Below are 19,620 nucleotides of genomic sequence, written 5' to 3'. Positions count from 1 at the left end.
ATGTGATGTCTGCATGTTCATCATTTCGTGAGCCTGTCCAATATCAACCAAATCATCAAGGGTGACAGAGGATTTTTCCAATATTCTCTTTCTAACTTCAGCTGATTTGCAACCCTCTACAAACTGGTCACAAATAAACGTCTTCCAATTCTTTTTTTGTTGTGGTATCTGTAAAATCACATTTAACAACTTGTTGACACAACCTAGATATAAAGGCATTAGATGTTTCATTAATATCCTATTTCATAGACTTCATAATATGCCACTCAACTAGTGGTTTTCCTTTTCGGTAAAAAATGTTTGTCTAACAATTCTAAAGTATATTCATGCACAGCTTCACCTGTAGGAACAGTGATGTGTTCAGGGATAGAATAAAATATATCTTGCAAGCCTTCTCCACCCGACTGTAGGTAAATTGCCTGTTTTCTAGCTGAATCTGTTATTCCTCTTGCGGCAATATACAATTCAACTGAATGTTTCCATTTTTTCCATCTAGAAGGAAGGCTGGTGACATCTTCATTTACATTGAAAATTGGTATAGTACTGTTTCTTTCCATTTTAATGTCTTCTGAAGGTTTAGTTTACGGATTTAACCAATGGATTTTACCAACTGTGCCAATGTACCTAGCGATTTAAATGGAGTAAACAATCCTTTTATTGATAGTCACCATTACGTCCAAAACATACACAACAATTCTATCTATCTCGATCGTCCAACACACACCTCGATCCCCTTCATATTGATAAGACAGTAAAGAATCCCAGTGCAGTTAGTTTGCAGAATGCATAAATGTGAGAGACCTATGTCAGCAGATGTATTGGTAGAATAAGGAACTCCTTTTCAGAGCAAAATCTGACACCCCTAGCACCTCTTAAAATCCATAATAATTGAAGGGACATGAAACACACATTTAACTTTAAGCCTTGGGAGTTCCAGATTTTATTCCCGAGTGGCTTGGGCAGTTTTTAATGATGTCTTGCAGACTGGGTGTCCATATATTGTCTTCTCAGATGTAATATTCTTCAGAGCTCCTTGCCACCTTAATGAAACATTCCTACCCTTCCTCTCTTACTGGTTAAGATATAATATCCATACAGTAATTGTTTTCAGGTCATTCTTTGCATGTTTCTTTTGAGTCTTCATCTTGATTAGTTAGTCTTTTGTCTTTTAATTATGGGTTGATGGTTTTATCGCCTTTTATTTCTTTGAATCGTTTTAAAAATTATACTTACTAGTGCCAAATCTTTAACTAAAAATTTGTATTTGTCTCTCTGTTTTTCAGTTAGTTATTCATATGGGTGTGTCATGGATGGCATCAGAATTAACAATTGAAACTTGTGCCCACAAATCAGGTTATTACAAATCAGATACTTGTGGAAAGTTTCCTGGAAATGGTGAGTGTTGTCAAGGCTCATGTGAAAAGAAACAAGCTGGACTTGATCTACAGCAAGTTGTGGAACAAGTTAACAAAACCAGTCATGATGTTAAAGCCTGCTTATCATGCGATGCTGGAAGGTCAGTTGGAATTTCTATTTCAGTAAACGTCTCTTATCATTATAGACTGTTATGCCTTTCAGCGTTCAGTCTCCAAGCCTCTGTGAACTTACTAAATGTCGCCACAATCCTCGATTTGCAACTAGTCTTGTGGCCTCATTTAGTTCTATACCTCTTATCTTTAAATCGTTAGAAACTGAGTCTAACCATTGTCGTCTTGGTCTACCTCTACTTCTCTTACCCTCCATAGCAGAGTCCACTATTCTCCTAGGTAACCTATCCTCCTCCATTCGCCTCACATGACCCCACCACCAAAGCCAGTTTATGCGTACAGCTTCATCCATCGAGTTCATTCCTAAATTAGCCTTTATCTCCTCATTCAGAGTACCCTCCTGCCATTGTTCCCACCTGTTTGTACCAGCAATCATTCTTGCTACTTTCATGTCTGTTACTTCTAACTTATGAATAAGATATCCTGAGTCCACCCAGCTTTCGCTCCCGTAAAGCAAAGTTGGTCTGAAAACAGACCGATGTAAAGATAGTTTTGTCTGGGAGCTCACTTCCTTCTTACAGAATACTGTTGATCGCAACTGCGAGCTCACTGCATTAGCTTTACGACACCTTGATTCAATCTCGCTTGTATATTACCATCCTGGGAGAACACACAACCTAAATACTTGAAATTATCGACCAGTTCTAGCTTTGTATCACCAATCTGACATTCAGTTCTGTTGAATTTCTTACCTACTGACATCAATTTAGTCTTCGAGAGGCTAATTTTCATACCATACTCATTGCACCTATTTTCAAGTTCCAAGATATTAGACTGCAGGCTTTCGGCACAATCTGCCATTAAGACCAAGTCGTCAGCATAGGCCAGGCTGCTTACTACATTTCCACCTAACTGAATCCCTCCCTGCTATTTTATACCTTTCAGCAGATGATCCATGTAAACTACGAACAGCAAAGGTGAAAGATTATAGCCTTGTCTAACCCCTGTAAGTACCCTGAACCAAGAACTCATTTTACCATCAATTCTCACTGAAGCCCAATTGTCAGCATAAATGCCTTTGATTGCTTTTAATAATCTACCTTTAATTCCATAGTCCCCCAGTGTGACGAACATCTTTTCCCTCGGTACCCTGTCATGTGCTTTCTCTAGATCTATGAAACATAAACACAACTGCCTATTCCTCTCGTAGCATTTTTCAGTTACCTGGCGCATACTGAATATCTGATCCTGACAGCCTCTCTGTGGTCTGAAACCACACTGGTTTTCATCCAACTTCCTCTCAACGACTGATCGCACCCTCCCTTCCAAGATGCCAGTGAATACTTTGCCTGGTATACTAATCAATGAGATACCTCGATAGTTGTTGCAATCCTTCCTATTCCCTTGCTTATAGATAGGTGCAATTACTGCTTTTGCCCAATCTGAAGGTACCTTACCAACACTTCATGCTAATTTTACTACTCTATGAAGCCATTTCATTCCTGCCTTCCCACTATACTTCACCATTTCAGGTCTAATTTCATCTATTCCTGCTGCCTTATGACAATTGAGTTTATTTACCATCCTTTCCACTTCCTCAAGCATAATTTCACCAACATCATTTTCCTCCTCCCCATGAGCTTGGCTGTTCACGACACCACCAGGATGATTTCCTTTTACATTGAGAAGATGTTCAAAATATTCTCTCCACCTCTCCAGTGATTCCCTGGGATCTATCATGAGTTCACCCGAATTACTCAAAACACTGTTCATTTCCTTTTTCCCTCCCTTCCTAAGATTCTTTATTTCTGTCCAGAAAGGTTTCCTTGCTGCTTGACCTAGCCTTTCCAGGTTGTTACCAAAATCTTCCCATGACTTCTTTTTGGATTCAACAACTATTTGTTTCGCTCTGTTTCTTTCATCTACATACAAATCCCTGTCTGCCTCGGCCCTTGTTTGGAGCCATTTCTGATAAGCCTTTTTTTTACGTTTACAAGCTGCTCTCACTTCATCATTCCACCAAGCTGTTCACCTTTTCCCATCTTTACACACAGTTGTTCCTAGGCATTCCCTTGCTGTTTCTACTACAGCATCCCTGTATGCCACCCATTCACTTTCTATATCCTGAACCTGCTTACTGTCTACTGTTCGAAACTTCTCACTAATCATATCAATGTACTTCTGTCTAATTTCCTTGTCCTGGAGATTTTCTACCCTTATTCGTTTGCAGACAGATTTCACTTTCTCTACCCTAGGCCTAGAGATACTTAGTTCACTACAGATCAGATAGTAGTCTGTATCATTGAAAAATCCGCGAAAAACTCGTACATTCCTAACAGATTTCCTGAATTCGAAGTCTGTTAAGATATAGTCCATTATGGACCTGGTACCCCTAGCCTCCCACATGTAGCGGTGAATAGCCTTATGCTTGAGGAATGTTTTCATAGCAGTTAAACCCATACTAGCACAGATGTCCAGCAAATGCTTCCCATTCCCATTAGCTTCCATATCTTCCCCACATTTACCAATCACCCTTTCGTATCCTTCAGTTCTATTCCCAACTCTCGCATTGAAATCGCCCATTAGCACTATTCTATCCTTGCTGTTGACCCTGACCACGATGTCACTCAGTTCTTCATAAAACTTGTCAACTTTATCCTCATCTGCACCCTCACATGGTGAATACACGGACATAATTCTAGTCCTAATTCCTCCAACTGACAAATCTACCCACATCATTCGCTCATTTACGTGCCTAACAGAAACTATGTTGAGTGTAATGGTATTCCTGATAAACAGCCCTACCCCAGACTCTGCCCTTCCCTTTCTAACTTCCGTCAAGTACACTTTATAATCTCCTATCTCTTCCTCGTTATCTCCCCTTACCCGAATATCACTTACTCCTAGCACATCCAGATGCATCCTCTTTGCTGACTCAGCCAGTTCTACTTTCTTTCTTCCATAAGCCCCATTAATATTGATAGCTCCCCATCAAATTCCATTTCATTCGCCAAATTGTTTCCAAGGAGTCCCTCGCCTGTCAAATGGAAGTGGAACTCCGTTACTCCCATAGGTCCGAGGCTTGCTTAAAATGTTCTGAGCTCCGTAAATTCATGAAGCAGGATGCTACCCTACTTGCACATAGTCCAAGTGAGGATCTCTCCTCTAATGGGTTATGGACCACTGGTGGATTGTATAGTCCTAGTCGCCTGAGCACAAGGAGGGCTAGGACTCAGAATATGTCCGAGATGTCCACTCCCATTCCATAGCAACTGGTATCCCGACTCTCAGGACCACTTACTAGGCCACTCAGCCGTTGCCCAGGGTTCACGAACTAGGACGTGACTACAGTAACCCACAAACATGAACCATTAACTCATTTCAGTCAGAAATTTTACAGTTTTCAAAACCTTTTTGAGTCCATAACATTCATATAGAATTCCCTTCCTTCACCATGTGACAAAATTTGGCATTGTAATTTTTCATGTATGAGTCATACATTTTTTAATATATGATTATAAATAAGTGTACCGGTATGCATGTTTTACATTAAGTTATCTCACTAGAAACCTAACAATATATATCAATATCAGATTGTTTATATTTTATTCAATAGCAATACCCATTTTACGTCATTCCAGTGCTGATGATGGCTCAGTTGAGCAAAAACATGTACACTTTTAAATATAATGTTGCGTAAGTAATCTATAAGATTATAATGTGTAGTATTGAGAAGTAGTATGTGTAGTATTCCAACAAGGAAGTGCCCTATCACCACTCCTGTTCATAATAGTAATGGACAAGGTCATAAAATCTATCAAGAAAATGGGCAGTGAACCAAACACCCTGGTATTTACTGATGATGTGCTTTTATGGGGAGAGACAAAAGCTGAAGTTCAGAAGAAACTTAACGAATGGAACAATACATTCAAAAATTTTGGACTGAAGATGAGCAAAACAAAGACAGTAAAAATGACCATCAACAGGGAAGGAACAAGTTCAAACATATTCCTAGAAGGAGTGAAAATAGAATCAGCTTCTTGCTTCAAGTACCTCAGTAGCACAATCTCGAAATACAACACTTTTAGGCAGGAAATACTCAGCAGGACACAGAAAGCATCAGACTTCTATAGTAAAGTCAGAAATCTTCTCTGGGACTGCAAAATACCACAAAAAGCGAAAACAATCATGTACCACACTTACTTCGTACCAGTCCTCACGTATGGTTTAGAGACGTGTACCCTACTAAACAAAGACTTCAGCAGAATCCAAGAAACTGAAATGAGATTCATTAGAACCATGAACCAAACTACCAGAAAGGACAAGATCAGAAATGAAGTGAATAGGAAAGTAGCTGGTATTGAGGTTCCTATTACCAGTTTCATAAAGAAACGCAGAACGGGGAAAATGAAAATGAACAGGGAAAGACCTGACAGAAAATATTTTGACCATAATCTCACAGGAAGAAGACCGCAGGGAAGACCAAGAAAATGCTGGACAGAGACTGTAAGATCAGATGTGGAGGAGAGAGGACACAAATGGGGGGACTGTACTGGAACAGATGATGTATGAAGACAGAAGGAGATGTAGAGTTTGAGGGATGTTCCAACATTCAACACATTGCAAAAATATATTAAATTATAAGAAGACCGGTTTCGACTCCCTTGGAGTCATCATCAGTTCTTAGTGAAAATTAAATTAAGGGGAATCTGATAACAATCATCATAACGAAAAACCATGTACCTATAGGTGATTGCATGGAAACACATCATTGAGTTGATAGACATTACCTTGAAATGCAACGTACACTTGGCAAGCAGAACTTAGAGCTTAGAAAGTTCCCACTTCTGGCTCTAACGGTCTTGTGTTCATAGAACACGGAACACTGAAATTACATGAACTGGTTGAAAATATATACAAAACACAATAAGGACACTTATAATGGTGTGGAAACTTGGCTCTCTAAGAGCATTCTTGGATTTGATTTGTACATTTTGCTTCATTGTGTGTATTTCATCCAATCTTTTTCAGACAGAAACAGGACTGTCAAATTAGGAGGATACTCTTTTTTCACCTTCTGCAGGCAATCGATCACTCACTCTGCATCATCCAGAGATTAGGCAGTGCTAATGGTATCCAAAGACTTTCACATCGCTGGAATATATTTATTTATAATTGTTTACCTAGCTTTTTCTTAAATATTTTCAACGAACCTTGTATGTATCTAGAAAATAAATAGTTGCCACTACTAAAAAAATCAATCTAAGGATTAAGGTAACTGCTGTGCTGTTTAACACTATAGAAACCCAGAGGACTTATGTTAGAAATGTAGGTTCTAAAAGTAGAGGGCCTCTGTTATCACCTGCTGCTACCAACTGTGCCAATTTATCTACAGTTTGTAGAGAAATTAAGGGCAATGGAATGAATTTTACTTGACGGACACAATGATGTACAAAGACTGGCAAGGAAGAGGATATGAGCTCACACACTTGGTTACATGCTTCACCATACATGGCTCTCATTATAAGTTGTGTAGAACCAACAAGTTCCATCAACCAGTCATGAACTGTGTGAACATTGTGGCAAGATCTGTGAAAGATATCATGCTATGATTTGTACTTGTTGGCACGAATCACTAACAGCCTTTTGTAAAGATGAATAATGTGAATTTATTATAAATGTGAATTCTTTTTTTGGCCATTGGCTGCAAAAAAGAAATGTATTATTATTATTATTATTATTATTATTATTATTATTATTATTATTATTATTATTATTATTATTATTATTAAATTAAAAGTATCCATTTCAATATGAAATTTGATCATTCCATAATCTAAAGAAAAACTGTCATAACTTCAACTGAAACTGCTCTGTATAATCTTTTCAAGTTATTTTTTCCAGTCAAATTAAATTGCACAACTGTGTGTAATATCAAATTTTATATAGGAAGTGATTTGAAAAATATCTGATGGGCAATACAGAACATGTATTTGTAAGATAAGCTGGGTGTATAAGATCAGAATACCTTGCATACTTCCTACTTTTAAAAATATACATATGTTCAGCTAAATCTAAAAATTATTTAAATGAAAGTACTAATAATATTTGTTTCACTTGTCAACATTATTTTGACTGTATGTGAATTTGCAAGTTTCATGATGACACATAACATTTATTAAGAGAGTTTAAAAGAATTTACCTTCTTTGAAGTTCTCTCTTTAAATTTGTACTCATTTCCCTTCACCATTTGGGGTTTCATTTGACTTCTCTTTTTAAAAACTCCTTCACAGTTCTTAAAGCCTTATGAAACATGCTTCTTTTTCACTTCCCCAGCTTTCATGTAAACTTCCATTTTAGTATGTTAATCTTGCATCAACATAATTAAAGAGTAGATTATTCCAACAAACTTCACACCATGTTTACTTTCTTTTTCTTTGCAGGTATTTGTGTGAATTTATATATTATACATCTCTGTGCATTGATGATACATGTACAGTCTTTATCCATGTGCCTGAAATCAACAAGCCATATTCTGTAGCACAAATGGCAGAAGGTGTAAGAAAGATATTGACTGTCATCTTGAGCCAGATAAGATTACATAGTAGTAAGTTAGCTGTTCAGAATGAATTATGAGTCAGTGTTATTCTACAAGAACCATCATATCTAGGTGCCTTCAAATTAAAGTTAAAGGAGTTTTAATGTAAGCACTTTTAAGACAGTCACAAACTGGTATGCTTTCATATATGGCACCATCTGACATCACTCAAAAGAATGTAGAAGTTTTAAAATGTGGTTTAATTATCATTAAAAGTTACTGGACCATACTAGATTTTCTTAATTCTACCTTCCTGTTTCCACAAGAAATAAAACATGCACTTGCCATCACCACTACCTCTGTAATAGCAATAGTTATTGATATATTTTTATTCTGCCTCATTTGTATAATTTCCCTGACACTTCTTAGTCAGGTGTTAGTTACACCTTGAAACTTGATTATATACCAGTTGGTTATCTTAAATGAAACCTTATAAAAGGTGCAATTACAGGTTCATTTATTTAGTTATCAGACATTTTCAGCATTCTCAAGTACATGGGAGTTCAGTCAGTATGTAATGGGGAAGAACAGTTTTATTTTTTTTTTATTTTTTTTACAATTTGCTTTGCATTACACTGGCACAGATAGATCTTACGGTAACGATGGGATAGGAAAGTGCTAGGAGTGGGAAGGAAGCAACTGTAGCCTTAATTAAGGTACATCCTCAGTATTTGCCTGATATAAAAATGGGAAACCATCTTCAGGGCCGCTGACTGTGGGGTTTGAACCCACTATCTTTTGAATAAGAATTTACAAGTTGGTACATTTGTTGGTACTAATCTACATGTATTTGTCAACTGACATTGCAAAACTAAGCAATTTTTTGTTTTCTCATGCAAATTTCAAAAACTCTTTACAACTATAATCATAATTAATTGCTACCATTTACTCTGACTTCATTAGTGCCGGGCTGAATGGCTCAGACGGTTGAGGCGCTTGCCTTCTGACCCCAACTTGGCAGGTTCAATCCTGGCTCAGTCCGGTGGTATTTGAAGGTGCTCAAATACGTCAGCCCTGTGTCGTTAGATTTACTGGCACGTAAAAGAACTCCTGAGGGACTAAATTCTGGCACCTCGGCGTCTCTAAAAACTGTAAAAAGTAGTTAATGGGATGTAAAGTAAATTTTTTAAATTATGAATTAATTAATTCAAAGCTGCACTGATTTCTTTGATCATTCCATTTGTTGCTCATCAGTGAAAATTGTGAAGGTTTGGCATGTCAGTTAGTTTGTTTCTTAAATCACTGAATGTGTTGACCACAAGGAGAAAATGACATGAATAAAATTTGTTTAGTTCATACGATGCTGCTTTAGCTGAGTGGGAACAAATGGGGATAACTGAAATTGAGAAGTACGACGGCAGGCACTGGGAAATTATGGACACTATTTACCTCATCAAGCTGTTGTTAAGGAGAACAGCACTACAAGAATGCATCTGGTATTTTATGCTTCTGTGAGAGAGAGAGAGAGAGAGAGAGAGAGAAAGAGAGGATATTAAAAAGCATTCCTGCAAATAAGTATTCAACAAGAAGACAGAGACAGTGTTTGTTTCATCTGGTGGGATAAGGATGACAGGGCCAAAGTTAGAAGTTTTCAACATCAGCAGTTGGTGTTCAGATTGAAATGTAGCCCTTTCATCCTAAGAACAGTTCTTGATTATCATGTCAGTCAAACAATGCATACCTCACTGTACAACAGTGAGTTTATGCTGGAACTGAAATGAAGCCTTTATGTAGATAATCTGGTAACTAGTACTGGGTCTGTATCTGAATTAAAACAATTCACCAGTGAGGCTTGTAAGGTAATGGAAAATGGTAAATTCATTAAAGTGATGGCAGTCCAACCACAATAGCTTTACTGGATTCATAAAGGTTGTGGTATTAGGTTTAGTCTGGAATACAATTTCTGATACATTATCATTGAAATTAAAGTGATTGGACAATTTTTTGCTAGGTGAGGTGATGAAAAGAACAGTTCTTTGAGTAGCCCAGAAGATCTTTGACCCTATTAGAGATAGCATTGTTAATTCCCAGACTGTTGCTAAAAAATCTTTGGAAGAGTGGAATGAGGTGGTTGATACAGATAATAGAATGGAATTTTTGACATGGTACCAAGGCCTTTTACTTCTTAAAATGTTGGAACTCCCTGTCGCTTCCACTATGCTACCGACAACTTCAGTGTAAGTGTTCAAATCTTCTATGATGCCAGTAAACTAGCTTATCTTGCAACTATGTTCTTAAGATTGGAGGTCAATGGTTTGGTTAAGATAAGTCTTCTGACAGCTGAAGCAAGAGTAGCTGCCATTAAGGCAGTCACCATTCCCTGACAGGAGTTGATTGCTGCACTAGTAGGAGGTAGGTTGTGTAAGTCTATGTTAGGCACACTTGATTTGAAAGGTACTGACTTAAATTTCTGAACAGACTCCACTCCCCGTTTTGACATAGATCCAGAAGCAAGACAACTGGACTCTGTTTGTAAACAGCCAGGTAAAATAAATCCAGAGTCTAACCCTAAGCCTGAATTGTGGCAGCACATTCCTGGCCACCTAAACCTTGCGGATCTTGCTTCAAGAGGATGCCAAACAGATAAACTATTGACAATGAAATGATGGGAGTAACCAGACTGGCTTAAGAAATCTGAACAAGATTGGCCCTCAGGAGACATACTAGTAGATGAACTGCTGATCTCCCTAGAAGTAAATGAATTGTCACCTTTAGTGAGTTGTCTTGTGGAAGTCATTTACCTGTTCCTGGTGAACAGTCCTTAGGAAAAGCACAATGGACAGTGTAAATACCATGGTCTTAGTTGTCTTGCAGAATTATTTTAAGAGAAAGAATGACATAGCCCTGTGTAAAGAACATGTCCACCAGGAAAATGCTGGGGCTGTACCTTAATTAAGGCCACGGCCACTTCCTTCCCACTCCTAAGCCTTTCCTATCCCATCGTCGCCATAAGACCTATCTGTGTCGGTGTGATGTAAAATAAATTGTAAAAAAAATACGTATAAATAAATAACATGTCCTAAAACGTATTAATACAAGTGGACACGACTAATGGTGATGTCCACTGTTGGAATTTGAGGTGTCTGCTTAAATTTTACATGTGTCATGTAAAATAAAATCGGTTCCGTGGAAAAATATCTGTGTAGGGAGGTGTCCGCTGAATAAAGGTGTCCGATAGGGCAGGTTCGACTGTATTAAGATGGTGTTAAATGAGAATCACTTCTTAAATAAATTCAAAATCTTCAAATCTTTTTTGTTTTTCTTTTCTTCCCTAAATGATAAACTCTCGGTTACATAAAGGATTTTCATCTGTAAATTTTTCAATTAACTCTGATCAAAATTATTTTTCCGTGCAAGATAAATTTCTAAATTTTCCAAAATGTTCGTGAATTTACCTTTTTGGGCCGAATGTATTAATTCCATGTCACTATTAATGTCTTTGAATTTATTATTATTTTCTACCATTGCTGAATACCTCTCTATGTTTAACAGCAGTAACATGTTCCTTATATCTTATAGCCAAACTTTTTCCTGATTGTCCAGTGTATTGCTGCTTACGTGTTTGGCATGTCAATTTGTAAATACCTGACAATTTTATTTGAATTAAAAATTATCTTGTATATGCCTTTGCTGGCAAGTTGTAGTGTTTACACTATGTCTTCTGGTATGGGCCAGAATAAATTTGTTCTTGGCTTTGACAATATGAAAGTGACCGAGGTATGAGCGATGCTAGTAATACCATTCCTTATCCAGCCAGTCTGTGTTATGAATGGTATGAAAATATTGCTCATAAGTTCGGTTGGTGCATGCATTTCAGTGGACTTGGCAATTTATGGCTCATGAGGAAAGCAACGGGAAACTACCGCACCCCTCATTTCCCTAGTAGCCGGGCTGAGTGGCTCAGACGGTTGAGGCGCTGGCCTTCTGACCCCAACTTGGCAGGTTCAATCCTGGCTCAGTCCGGTGGTATTTGAAGGTGCTCAAATACGTCGGCCTCGTGTCGGTAGATTTACTGGCACGTAAAAGAACTCCCACGGGACTAAATTCCGGCACCTTGGCGTCTCCAAAGACCTTAAAATAGTAGTTAGTGGGATGTAAAGCAAATAACATTATTATTATTATTTCCCTAGTATGCCTCATTCCACGGAAGTATTTAAATATTCTAATAATCCATCAGATTGTACATCTTGTTGATCGATAATAACAAAGATATCATCAACATATCTTAACCATGAAACCAGTCCATCTATTTTACCCACTATTTTATTATATTCCATGTAATGTATATATATATATATATATATATAAAATAATGCCCTGACTGACTGACTGACTGACCGACTGATTAATCATCGCCGAGCCAAAACTACTGGACATAAAGAAATGAAATTTTGGGGATACATTTATAATAGAGTGTAGGTGCTCACTAAGGGAGGATTTTTTGATATCCCTTTGCTAAAGGGGTGAAAGGGGGGTGTGAATGGTTTAACCCCCCTGTGGGTGGGGGCAGTAGAATAACACCCACGGTATCCCCTGCCTGTCGTAAGAGGCGACTAAAAGGGGCCTCAGGGGCTCTGAACTTTGGAGCGTGGGGTGGCGACCACGGGGCCCTTAGCCGAGTCCTGGCATTGCTTCCACTTACTTGTGCCAGGCTCCTCACTTTCATCTATCCTATCCGACCTCCCTTGGTCAACTCTTGTTCTTTTCCGACCCCGACGCTATTAGGTTTGCGAGGGCTAGGGAGTCTTTCATTTTCACGCCCTTCGTGGCCCTTGTCTTTCTTTGGCCGATATCTTCATCTTTCGAAGTGTCGGATCCCTTCCATTTTTTCTCCCTGATTAGTGTTATATAGAGGATGGTTGCCCAGTTGTACTTCCTCTTAAAACAATAATCACCACCACCACCTGAATGGTTTAAATGAGTATACCTGTATCTCAAAAACTTTAAAGTTCTCAGATGTAAAAATTGGTATTTGGAATCTCCTTTCAAAATAAACACACATTTTTTTTTGTTTTAGGAAAATTTCATTAACGGGGATGAAAAAAAGGTGAAAAGGGGTTGAATACTTTTTATGAGGATACTTATATCTCATTAAATGAAGATGTTACAGACATGAAAATTGGAATTTGAAATCTCCATTAAAAGTAAAGAAACAGGTTTTTTTTGAAAATCCAATTAATGGAGGGGGGGGGGGGTGGTGGGGGTGAACATGAGTGCAAAGAGAGGTGAATTTTTAGAAAGATTATATCTACAGTATCTCTCAGACATGTTACAGACTTAAAGATTGGTATTTGGAATCTTCTGTAAAAGTAAAGAAACATAGATAATTTGTATTCAGAAAATCCACTAAGGGGAACTAAAAAAGAGTATGTGAATTTTTTAAAAATCAGCATATATGCAATATATCTCAAAAACTTAACATACCAGGCGAGTTGGCCATGCGGTTAGAGGCACGTAGCTGTGAGCTTGCATCTGGGAGATAGTGGGTTTGAATCCCATTGTCGGGAGCCCTGAAGATGGTTTTCCGTGGTTTCCCATTTTTACACCAGGTAAATGCTGGTGCTGTACCTTAATTAAGGCCATGGCTGCTTCCTTCCAACACCTAGGCCTTTTCTATCCCATCGTCGCCATGAGACCTATCTGTGTCGGTGTGACATAAAGCCACTAGCAAAAAAAAAAAAAAAAAAAAAGAGTGTAAATTGGTATTTTTAATCTCTTCTAAAAATAAAGCAACATGTATTATTCTATTTTTGAAAAAAAAAACACTTGGAGGAGGGGTAAAAAGGACTGAAAAGGGGCTTGAATTATTTTTATTAGGATACTGATGTCTCAACAACTGAAGATGTTACAGTCGTGAAAATTGGTATTTGGTATCTCCTTTAAATATAAAGAAATACGTATTTTTTCAGAAAATCCACTTAAGGGGGGATAAAAGAATTGAAAAATGATTTGAATTATTTGTATGAGGATACTTATATCTGAAAAACTAAAGATGGTGCAGTAATGAAAATTGGTATTTGGAATCTCCTTTAAAAGTAAAGAAACATGTATTCCTTTGATTTAGGAAAATCCAAGTAAGGGGGGATGTGTGTGTGTGTGTGTTTTTTTATATCTATTAAAAACTAGAGTTGTTACAGGCATGAAAATTGGTATTTGGAATCTCCTTCAAAAATAAAGAAACACACATTTTTGGGGTGAAAATCACCTTGGGGGCTGTGTGTGAAAAGGAGTTGAATTCCTTTTATGAGGACACATATCTAAAAAACTGAAGATGTTACAGTTGTGATAAATTGGTATTTGGAAGCTCCTTTATAAACAAAGAAATACATATTTATTGTTTATGGAAAGCTCACTTAACGGAGTAGGGTGAAAGGAAGTGAAAAAATTAATTTTTTAATGGGGATACTTTTATCTGAAAAACTGAAGACGTTACAGACATGAAAATTTGTATTTGGAATCATCTTTCATAGTAAAGAAATGTAATATTTTGTTTTTGGAAAATCCACTTAAGGGGGGCGGGGTGAATGAATTGAAAAATTAGTTGAATTCTTTGTATAAGGATACTTCTATCTCAAAAACTAAAGATGTTACAGACATGAAAATTGGTATTTGGAATCTCCTTTAAAAATAAAGAAACACTCTTTTTTTTCTTTCTGAAAAATCCACTTAAGGGGGTGAAAGAATTGAAAAATAGTTGAATTATTTGTATGAGAATATTTATAAAAGCTAAAGATGTTACAGACATGAAAATTGATATTTTGGGATCTCCTTTAAAAATAAAGGAACACACATTTTTTCTTTTCGGAAAAGAGACTTAACGGGGGTGTGTGAAAATAAGTAAAGGAGTTGAATTCTGTTCAAGGGGATACTTATATCTCAAAATCACACAGAAGAAAGCAAAAGGAAGTATCTCAACAGCAAATGAGATGTAAGAAGGTGGTAGGAGAAGAAAAGAAGAGTTGGGAAGAATTTACACAAAAAAATGGAAGTGGATGTAAGTGGCAGTAAAAGGATGCAGTATGAACTTATAAGAAGTAAGAGGACAGAAAGAGTTATCACAAAACTAGTGAAAAAGGGAGATGGGAAGTTGTTAACACACCCAGAACAGATAAAAAGAAGACATAAGGAGTATTTTGATAAGCTATTGAATGTGAACAACTGTACAGGGGAGACAGAAGCAATACAGTGTGAGGACTCAACAGCAGAGGATGATATAACAATGCTGGAGGTGGAGTTAGCAGAACAAAAGATGAAGATGGGAAAAGCAACAGGGATGGATGAAATCGGTGTGGAAATGATAAAGGTTGTTGGACCTGTTGGTATGCAATGGTTGTACTGACTACAAAATGTGTATTTGGAAATGCAAATGTGTACCAGAAGACTGGAAAAAAAAGGGATAATAATGCCGGTGTTTAAGAAAGGGGACAAGAAAGTTTGTGGTAACTATAGAGGAATCACACTTATATCACAGCTAGTTAATATACTGGAAAGTAAGTAATTTGTCTTTATTCGTGGCAAAGTTAGGGCTCAAGGCCCTCTCTTACACTCAATCACAACATTTAAAATAATTAACACACATATAATTTTTTTAAATACAACAAATATTAGTACTAATAGCAAATATGGAGATAGTAATAAAAGAAATAATTCTAGAATGTACAACATGACAATATAAATGAACATGATAGTAATATTAAAATGAACACTAGTAATAATAAAAGAAGCTATTTTTATGCTATTTGCTTTACGTCGCACCGAAAAAGATATGTCTTACGGCGACGATGGGATAGGAAAGGCCTAGGAATTGGAAGGAAGTGGCCGTGGCCTTAATTAAAGTACAGCCCCGGCATTTGCCTGGTGTGAAAATGGGAAACCACGGAAAACCATCTTCAGGGCTACCGACAGTGGGGCTCGAACCCACTGTCTCCCGATTACTGGATACTGGCCGCATAATAAAAGAAGGAAACATAGTGAAAACCTATAACTAGCAAATACATTTCTAATTTTTATGAAAATAAGCTCATTCACACTACACACATCGAACAATTCAGCTAGAAGTATTCAGCAAGGGTATTAGAAAGAAGAAGAAATATTGAAGAAGAGTTACAAGAGGAACAATATGGCTTCAGCAGTGGAAGAATCTTTAGCATGAGACAGCTGATGGAAAAGAACTGGGAATAGGGAAAGGATCTGATTATGACTTTCATTAATATAGAAAAGGCATATGGTAGTGTCCCCAGGGAGAAGGTTTGGGAAACCATGGTTTGAGGCGTTTTTCAAAACTAGATGCTCAAACAAGCACAAAGAAAAACGAATCGTGAAAATATCTCCTACAGGTACAGAGATATAATGTTTTAAATATCCTTAGAAATGCCCAGTCCAGAACGTTTGTTAAGGATATTAATTCCCAGACTGGAATGGGTTAAAAATACAGAAACACACATTCTTTTCGTTTTTGGAAAAGGCACTTAACGGGGGTGAAAGGAAGTGAAAAAATAGTTGAATAATTTTTTTATGAGGATGCGTATATCTCAAAAACAGAAGATATTACAGACGTGAAAATTGATATTTGGAATATCATATAAAAATTTTAAAAAACGTATATTTTTTGTTTTTGGAAAATCCACTTAGGTGGGGGTGGGGGAAGGACTGTTAAAGGGATTGAATTTTTAATGGGGATACTTATATCTCTAAAACTGAAGATGTTGCTGAATCATCTAGTCCTTCCTTGAGAGGAGTATCTAGGAGTACCAGGAGTGACAGGCAAATTGAAAACTGAATTTGTGATTACACAAGATATTGTCCAAAGTGTTTGTCAATTTTGTTGTGCTTTTCTTTCTTCCTATATTTTAGCTGTATTTTATCTATTGTATTTTTTGTACTTTTTGATTTGTCTACCACTAAATCAGTGTGGGAGAATGTGATGTTATTGATTCAAGATATTCTTTTGTTAGTGTTAGGTACGTTTTCTGTCTCTGTATTCTCCTTGGTCACTATGGTCGAAGAAGCTATGTAATTAATATGTTGTGCATGTAATGTTAATCTTTTTAATAAACTGTGATTTGTTCCTGATGTGAGATTTATTTACCACCATAACCTGTAGATATACAGTTAGACTAAGCTGTATATCATAACACCAACTTTCTTCTGTACTTCCTGTTTTTTTACCATTTTTGCAACATTATTTTGCACTCAAAAACTCATCATACAAGCAGTCCTCATTTACAAAATCAAGATTAAATTCTTTTACTATACCAAAGGAAGACCAGTGTTTAAATTACATGGTAAAAGACAATGGTTAGGAGTTGTATCTGATAACTCAAAATTCTTAGAATTATACAATTTCATTTTTATTTTTAAAGAAAAGTACATGGTATTTTATAATTTCCTTGCAGGTACAGTTTTCTCAGAAACAACTGAACTGCAGATATGATCTTTGTTTAATACTTTTGAAATGACTGTTAATAGGTAACCAGTCTTGTATTCATCTGTCTATAGCTGATGTTGGGGATAGCCATATCGAGTGAAGACGTGATCAAACTGTGGATAATAACTGTTTCATCAGCTTCTTCAATGAAGTCCAGGAGTCTGTTTTTAATTCCACTAAAAGGGTGAAAATACCTCAGAACCAGTGGTTTTGTATTATTGTGGTTGGAGGCATGAGATACATTGGAGAAGTTGCTTGATTTTACTGGATCCTGCTACACCTCAATGAAGTCTTGCACACTTCTTGGTTCTAGAATATTTTTCACTATGACCAGTGCCTTTGTTTGGCTATTATTATTATTTAGCGTATGGCATACAAATACGTTATTACAAATGAACAAAAATAACCAATGAACCAATCTACAAACAAATATCTAGATCTTGTATGTACTCAATACATTTTGGGGTTGCCATCAAGAAGTCTTCATATGGCCCTCCATATGCTCTGATGCTGCATTCCTCCCTGATGTGTTTAATAGTTTGTCGCGGTGCACCACAGTCGCATAGCGGCGAGGAGAGCATTCGCCATTTAAAAAGTGAATCCCCACATCTTCCGTGTCCCGTCCTGAGTCGGTTGAGCATTGACCATACCTTGCGGGGTTGATCAAACCCTGGAACTGTCTTATCGATGCATGGCATTTTCAGGCATGTAGCTGGAGCATTTTGTATCCATTCTTCCCTCCAGGAATCGGTGATGTTGAATCCGATGTGATTGATCTCGGCTGCAAGAGGTGGATGTCTCGAATGAAGTCGTTTGATTTTGAGGTCTGAGATGTCAGAGTGTACCGGTAGTCCAGGGTTTGCTAGGATCTTGTTGTATTCTCTGATCAAAGCTACTTTCCTTCGCAGGTTAGGAGGTGGTATGTTACTTAGGACAGGCAGCCAGATTGTGGGAGTAGACCTGATTGTTCCTGTAATAATGCGCATAGTACTATTAAGTTGGACATCAACTTTGTTAGTATGGGCGCTGTTCAACCATACTGGTGCGCAGTACTCCGCCGCAGAATATACCAAGCTCAACACAGACGTCCGTAGAGTTGTGGCGGATGATCCCCACGTGGTTCCACAAAGCTTTTGTATGATGTTGTTTCTTGTTCTCAGTTTCGCAGCAGTTTTTGTGAGATGTGATTTAAACGACAGGGTCCTGTCTAGCGTAACTCCCAGATATGTTGGTTCCTTATTGTGGGTAAGTTGTGTACCATCAAAGTAGACTTCCAGAGTCCTATTGGATTGTCTGTTGTTGAGATGGAAGCAAGTCACCTCTGTTTTTGATGCATTAGGTCGAAGCCTCCATTTACGAAAATACTCTGCAAGCACAGACAAATCAGATGTTAGAGTTTCTTCCATGGGTTCGAAGTGAGTGTGCCTAGTTGCAATGGCCCAATCATCAGCATATCCAAACTTTTTGCTGACAGTTTCTGGCATATCAGCAATGTAAAGGCTAAAGAGCAGTGGGGCTAGAACAGAACCTTGGGGGAGACCATTTTGGAGGAATTTCTGGCCACTGGTTTTGTTTCCCATAATAACCTGAAATCCTCTGTTTCCAATCATGTTATCAATAAGCTTCGTAATTTGTTGGCATGGAATGATCTTCATCAGCTTGTAGAGTAGGCCTTGCCGCCAGACGGTATCATAAGCTGCTGATAAATCAATGAAAGCCACAGATGTTTTCATCATCTTCTGAAAGCCTGCTTCAATATGTGATGTGAGTGCCAAAACTTGATCTGCGCAACTTCGGTTGGGACGAAAGCCAGCTTGTTCTACAGGGATCGCCGAAAGTATTGTTTGGCCAATCCTATTAATCAGTACTCGTTCCAAGAGTTTATATATAACACTAAGTAATGCAATTGGATGGTAGCTTTGCACAAGATCTGCACGTTTTCCTGGTTTAAGGAGAGCAATTATCTTGGCATGTTTAAGCTCTTGAGGTACATTTCCTGTTTTTAGCATTGAGGTGAAGAATTTTGCTAGCCATGTCCTCATATATTTTCCAGATTTGATGAGAAACTCGGGGAGTATGCCATCAAAGCCAGGAGCTTTACCGGGTTT

At 37.5% G+C, this 19,620-nt stretch overlaps 1 protein-coding gene across 3 annotated transcripts in view; it reads left to right on the top strand.

The window, feature by feature from the left end:
• The window catches only part of LOC136873735 (pyroglutamyl-peptidase 1), a 37,112-nt gene extending 28,798 nt beyond the window's left edge, over positions 1 to 8,314 (top strand). For all 3 annotated transcript variants that reach the window (XM_068228017.1, XM_067146896.2, XM_067146897.2), the window contains 2 exons: positions 1,284 to 1,516; positions 7,931 to 8,314. In XM_068228017.1, the coding sequence (XP_068084118.1) occupies positions 1,284 to 1,516; positions 7,931 to 8,123 (426 nt within the window). In that variant the 3' untranslated portion in view covers positions 8,124 to 8,314. The remainder of the gene's footprint in view (positions 1 to 1,283; positions 1,517 to 7,930) is intronic.
• Positions 8,315 to 19,620: the final 11,306 nt, after the last annotated feature.

This window comes from Anabrus simplex, chromosome 5 (genome assembly GCF_040414725.1).
Source record: "Anabrus simplex isolate iqAnaSimp1 chromosome 5, ASM4041472v1, whole genome shotgun sequence".
Lineage (NCBI taxonomy): Eukaryota > Metazoa > Arthropoda > Insecta > Orthoptera > Tettigoniidae > Anabrus > Anabrus simplex.
This window is presented reverse-complemented; position numbering and strand designations above follow the sequence as displayed.